Raw genomic sequence first — 6,591 nt, 5'->3', positions numbered from 1 at the left:
GTGCCTGGTACAAAACACAGAAATAACAGCTGGATAAGTTAATTTGTATTGTTTCACTTCTGACCTGCCCACAGCTCAGGAAAGCACTGATGGATGGAACTATTTCCCCAATATGCCCCATCACCACTTGTTTGGCTGTGGTGCAGGGATCAAAACTGAGCTCACCCTGCACTGCAGCCCTGAGCCAGCTCCCCTGCCTCATTACTGTCGTTACTTGGACAGCAACATTTTTGTTTTCCTAAGACAAAATCATCTTCACAGTCTTCATCTTTGTCAAACCAGCCATAATGATGCAATCAGAGAGCCTGGATCATTGCCCCCTCTGGGAAAAAAAGAGGCTTCAGTATCACATTCCCATTTATCTGCATTCCTGAATACTAACGGTAAGTGAAAAGCTGGAAGCAATGGTTCTTCCAACTGCTATTCTGATGAAGTCTTTGAAGCTTTTGGAGGGATAATCGGCATTAGCATTGGGAAGTGCTGCATAAAGTTCTACTGACTCGAAAACCTAGTTTAAACCTTTATGGAGTCTTGCTCCAAAGTCAACCCTTTGACTAAATAGATAAACATGACTAAAGTATTTAGAATATTTACATTCACTAGTTACTTTACAGCATGAACTCTCTGGTGGCGCAGCAGCACTGATCTGTGCCTGAAAGCCTTCCCACATTCACTACATATGTAGGCTTCATCCCCAGAATGGATTCTCTGATGCTGAACAAGGGCTGAGCTCCTTTTGAAGGTCTTGCCACATTCATTACACTGATAAGGTTCCTCTCCACTATGAATTCTCTGGTGTCTGATGAGGTTTGAGCTCAAGCTGAAGGCTTTTCCACACTCGTTACATTCGTAGGGTTTTTCTCCACTATGTATTCTCTGATGGCTAATCAGCTCTGAGCTCTGCCTGAAAGCTTTTCCACATTCATTACACTCGTAAGGTCTCTCTCCTGTATGAATTCGCTGATGTCTAATAAGTTTTGAGCTCTGGCTGAAGGTTTTTCCGCACTCATTACATTCATAGGGTTTTTCACCAGTGTGAATTCTTTGATGTATAATGAGGTAAGAACTTTGACTGAATGCTTTGCCACATTCATTACACTTACAAGCTTTCTCACCAGTATGAATTTTCCGATGTCTAATGAGAGCTGAGCTCTGACTGAAGGCTTTCCCACATTCACTACACTCATATGCTTTCTCACCACTGTGAATTCTCTGATGAATAATAAGATATGATCTCAAACTAAAGGCCTTTCCACACTGGTTACACTTATAGGGCTTTTCTCCAGTATGGATTCTCTGGTGCTGCGTGAGAGAGGAGTGCTGTTTAAACCTGTGTCCACACACATCACACTTATAAGGTCTCTCATCAGTAGGAACTTTCTGATACATTAGAGCATTTGCACTTAGAATCAAGCTTCTCTGAGGGCCACTGTGCTGGACACTATCCCCTAGAGAGTTGTGTGTAAAGATGACCTGACTAAAACTCCCTCCTTGGGAAGGCTGTGTGAGTTTTCCCCCTGTAGTACTTCCTTGCTGCCAGTCTAAACTGCTTTCATGTTCACTAACTCCTCCAAATGAAGGCTCTTGGGGAATTCTTTGTGATTTTTCTCTTGGTAAGTCCTTTGCTGCTGATTCACTGGTCTCAGAATCTGAAATGATAACAGCAAAATGTCAGATTTTATATTTCTCTAGTCATTCTAGATACTCTTTATAAGAAAAGAAACTACCACCAATAAAAGATGTCACTGTCCACACATACTGTTTCTTCAACTGGTCATTACAGTCTCTCCTTTCTAACACTAAGGTCAGCATCTACATTTTGAAGCTCATCTTTTCTTGTCTCCTTTGAGCTTATAATTGACCAAATATTTTCTTTTTGATCACCAATCCTCCTTTTCCCCTAATTCCTGCTCATCAGACTTTGAATCAACTGTTTATCTTCATCTTTTAAAATCAAACTCTTTGCCTACACAGATCTTTCATAGTTACTCTCACTCTCCTTTCAGTCACAGTAGCATTTATTGAAAGGCTTGTCTATATTCATGCCCACCCAGCAACCTGTTTTCCCTCTCCACTACCCAACCACACCCTTACCACTTTTTGTCACCAACCTCACAGCAGCTTAATCCAGCAGATGTTAGTAGTTGTCCTCTCCACAGCATTGACACTGAAGACCCTATCCTTACTTTACAGACATTCTCTTCCAGTTCTGTTAGCCTGATTCTGTCACTCAAAAGCTTATGTCAATCACTCCATTATGAATTTATCCAGGTTCTGTTCTGGTTTCTCATGTATCTTTACTCAACAAATTCTCTACATCTTAGACTTTATTTATAAGCTATGTTATTAGCGAATGTTACCCCATATACCCAGTTTTCTCTACTGAGCTCAAAATTCTCATATCCGATAGCTGCTAATGTGGCATATTACTTGTGACTATTTCACAAGCACCAAAAATGTATGAAACTAAACACGTTTCCTCCCTGATTTCCCATTAATAGGAATAGCATCATCATTAACCAACTGTCCAAGATGGAAATCAGAATGTCATCCTTAAACCTCTTCCTTATGCTCTACCTTTAGCAATCAGCAGCTATTGCAATGTGATTTAAGTGCTTCAGAATACGAGCCAACTTTGTTCTTGTACGTCTTACCATAATGTATCTTGATTTACTTACTGGGATCACTTGAAGTATAGGTCCCTACGAGAGAGCTATTCTTGCCTTCCTCAATTCTTCTCACTCACAAAGTTCCAAAACCTAAAGCCAATTATGTCACTGCCTTGTCCAAAATCGTTTGACTATACCCACTATAGTGTACAAACTAATCAGGTAATCAGGAAGACAGTTTTAAAAAGTCGGTCTTATTAGTCTCTATTTCATCTCCCACCACCTCTCTCCTATGAATTATCTATTCAAGTAAAACTGAACTACTGACCTTCTTTCACTTATAATGGAGTTATGTTCAGGTACAACTTCAAAATATCTTAAGTGGAGGGGTCAGAGCTATAGTACAGAAGGCAGGACATTTGCCTTGCACGCAGCTGACCCAGGTTCAATACCCAGCATCACATCTGTCCCCTGAGCACCACCAGGAGTAATTCCTAAATGCAAAGCCAGGAGGAAGCCCTGAGCACCACCAGGTATGGCCCCATTTCAAAAAAAAAAAAAGAAGAAAATGTATTTTCTACAGCAAACCCATTGGTTAGCATACCTTTAAGGTACTCAGAACAACTGCCTATAGTAGGGAAAAATTCTGATGTAATGTGAAAAAACAACTATTATATTAAAAAACCTGGCATCACAGTATGCTGGACACTGTCAGTTAATTTTCCTCAGTGATAACATGATTGATTGGAAGCTGCCTGCCCAACACAAAATGTAGCAAAACACATACCACTAGAACCGATCAAAATTAAAAATGAGGGCAAGTGCTAGCTAAAAGAACTAGAAAACATATTTTGCATGCTGAAGACTCAGGTTCGATCCCCGGCATTGCACATTCCCCTTGCACCAATCCAGGAGTAGGCCCCAAGCACCTGTGTGTGGACCCAAACAAACAAAATCTGAAGGGTGATTTTGACTGAATATTCACTGCTTTCATACCATCAGCCAAGTTTAAATTTTAAGTAGACCACTTGTACCTATAATTCCCAAAATAGGTTGTACTCTCTCAGCTTGAGAACTTTGTGGCCTTTGTTTATATGATGGTATAGCATCAGAAATGTACATTTGGTCTTCATCCTAAATTCCTAGCACAAAGCTTTAAAAACCCTTGAATTTTCCTAAGTAGTGGGGGGTAAAGGAGTGGCTTCTGTTATTCATAAACCCCTTTAACCACACCAGATTATATGCTAATGAGTGACTCTGGGAGGATTAGGGTGGACTATTGGTGGGAACTAATTGCCAAGAGAACTAAATGTATCAAAGTTCTGGAACTTTCAATTTTATCTTCCAACCTCCAGGGAGACTGGAGATTGAGCTAATTATTGACAAGCAATGATTTAATCAGTTATAGCTAAATAATGAGCATCCACAAAAACCTTAAATGAAATGGTTCTGAAAGCTTTCCAAGTGATGAGAACACCCAGCGCCCCAGGGACAAAAGCTGAGCTCAAGACTCTTTGGAACTCACCCTCCAGATAGCTCTGTTCCAAAGAACTGATCGTCCATAGCCTGAAGTGTCTCTGAATTCTGTGAGCCCTGACAGAAAATTATGCAGCCTAAAGAAGTGGTTATGGAAATTCCAATTGGTAGTCAAAGGAACATAAGTGTGCGGAACCTGAGGACTGAAGTGTTAACTGGCAGTTTATCATGAGAGGTCATCCTGTGGGTCGTTACAACCTGCGGGAACTGCACTAATTCTGGGTTGGTCAGAATTGCTTAAATATGAGGGGAAACCTCCATATCCCATGTCAGGAGCTGCGAGTACAGGAACAGTTTCCCCTTTAGCTTTAGAAAACTTTCCTTCCACCTACTGACTTCTCTTTCTTTTACTCATAATTCAAACCTTCACTTTGATTGAGTCTTCAACCAAAAAGCATCTTGATTTGCTAAGTTTTCTTAAATGCCTAAAGATGTGCACCACAGTCCTCAGCATTTACTACTCTATATTGTAGTTGCCTTTTAAGTCATTCATTACCCCCTCTAGAATTCATCCAGGTTTAGGGAATTCAAAAGTCCCTAAAAGACAGAGAACCAGTGAACATCACAGGAACACCCTATTATGTTACCTAATGAAGGGAAAAGTGACTGGGAAAATGACCCAGGAAAACTGACAGTAGTTCATGAGGGCTGCTGAGTAAAAGCTGCTAAAGTGAGCACCTCCAATCTAGAATTAAAAAGGTGAGACTTAGTTGGGGCAGGTTTGTAAAAGGCAATTAATTCCGTGTTCACAAGACCAGATGCTTGACTGCTAATACTTCCCAGATGCGTCTCTTATTTCTTACCACTTTGGGGGGAAAGGCAAGGTTTCCAGGGCTTCAGCTGTGTCTTTAAAGGCTGGAGTTGGATATTTGTTAACTTTGGGGAAGTTCCAAGACATGTCAAATCCTTCCATGGCACTGCTGGGCCCTGTGGACTAGCTGGGACCTGAAATCAGTAAAACAGGGTTAGCTCAGGGAGAAAATCTCTAGGAAAGCTGCTTAGAAAGAGAGCAGAATGGTTGGTTGTCGGGAGGACAAAGTCTTGAATGTTGGTTGGATGCTAGCATTTACTTATTTATTTATATTTTTATTAGTGAAACACCATGAGGTACAGTTGTATACTTACAAATTTTTGTGCTTGGGTTTCAGTTGTAATACAGTGATCGAGTACCCATCCCTCCACCAGTGCCCATTCTCCACCACCACTGATCCCAGTATCCCTCCTACCCCCCATCCCCCCCGTCCCACCTGCCTCTGTGGCAGGGCATTCCCTCTTGTACTCTCTCTCTCCTTTGGGGTGCTGTGGTTTGAAAAAAGGGGAATTGAGTGGCAATCATGTTCGGTCTATAATCTACTTTCAGCATGGGATGCTAGCATTTAACGTCCAGTTCACAGGGCCAAGGGTTGCTAGGAGTGATCCCTAGATCATGCACATACACCTCAAAGATGTTAACAAAGAGCATCAGGAGTAAGAGGGAAAAGGGAGCCAATTAACAAGATAGGTATAGTTTACAGATAATTAAGGGTTAGGAGAAACAAATTTTTACCCACTACAATTATGCCACATGCTTTAATCTGTAAATACCTTTCTCTCAACATACCACTTTTTCCCATTCCCACCTGTTGCCCTGGATCATCGAATTCCCTCTCCAAATCCTCCAGCAGTGTGACAGCTTCCTCGCCACTTTGCGGACTATGCTGCTGAACCCAGATCTGCAGCTCCTCAGGTAGAATGCTCAGGAACTGCTCCAGCACCAGCAGCTCCAGGATTTGCTCCTTGCTGTGCACCTCAGGCATGAGCCACTGATAGCAAAGCTCTTGGAGTCGGCCCAAGGCCTCCCGGGGCCCTGGTGTCTCCTGGTAGCAAAACTTTCTGAACTGTTGGCGAAACAATTCTTGGCAGGATTGATTACTCCCATTCTTTCTAGATTTCTGACCCCAGGAAAGACTTTCTTCCACTTTCACTAGTATTAGTTCCTGGTGGTTCCGAGGTACCAAAGTTGAAATGGCTCTGGATTCCACAGCCATTGTATTGAAATAGCTTAGCAAAAGGCTCACTCACTACAACTGGGTCTTGTGCTTCAGAATTTGAGTTTTCTTTTTTTTCTTTCCTGAAGGTAATAAAAGCATGGTTAATATAAGTAGTGGAAACAAAGTAGAACTAGTAAGAAGTTCAATAATGATCACCTACCCAAGTAATATACTAAAATGCAGTATGTTTGAGTCTGTAACTAATGATACAGTGACAGACTAAAAATCACTCACCTTGATCAAGATCTCCCATTTCTTAGGATTCCTAAGAAATTACTCCTAGAGATATTCTTAAGAAATTACTTTGGGGAAAAAAATCATTTGGAATTTCTGAAATTCTCAAAAGAATGCACTAGCAATAAGTCACATACTGAGAAACTTCCTTTTTCAAATTCACATTTAATTCTGACTATCAA

The 6,591-nt window shown here is 41.2% G+C and overlaps 1 protein-coding gene across 1 annotated transcript; it reads right to left on the bottom strand.

Annotated features, from left to right (window-relative positions):
- Positions 1-490: 490 nt before the first annotated feature.
- On the bottom strand, positions 491-6,241 carry ZNF397 (zinc finger protein 397). Its single transcript, XM_056138232.1, has 3 exons — positions 5,765-6,241; positions 4,949-5,090; positions 491-1,649 (listed from the first exon to the last, which is right to left on the bottom strand). Exons 1-3 carry the CDS (start codon positions 6,170-6,172, stop codon positions 604-606), a joined length of 1,596 nt encoding a protein of 531 aa, XP_055994207.1. The 5' UTR covers positions 6,173-6,241; the 3' UTR covers positions 491-603.
- Between the last annotated feature and the right edge of the window lie 350 nt (positions 6,242-6,591).

Source organism: Sorex fumeus, unplaced genomic scaffold (assembly GCF_029834395.1).
Source record: "Sorex fumeus unplaced genomic scaffold, SorFum_2.1 ptg000128l, whole genome shotgun sequence".
NCBI lineage: Eukaryota > Metazoa > Chordata > Mammalia > Eulipotyphla > Soricidae > Sorex > Sorex fumeus.
The sequence above is the reverse complement of the archived record's forward strand: the minus strand, read 5'-3'. Positions and strand labels throughout refer to the sequence as shown.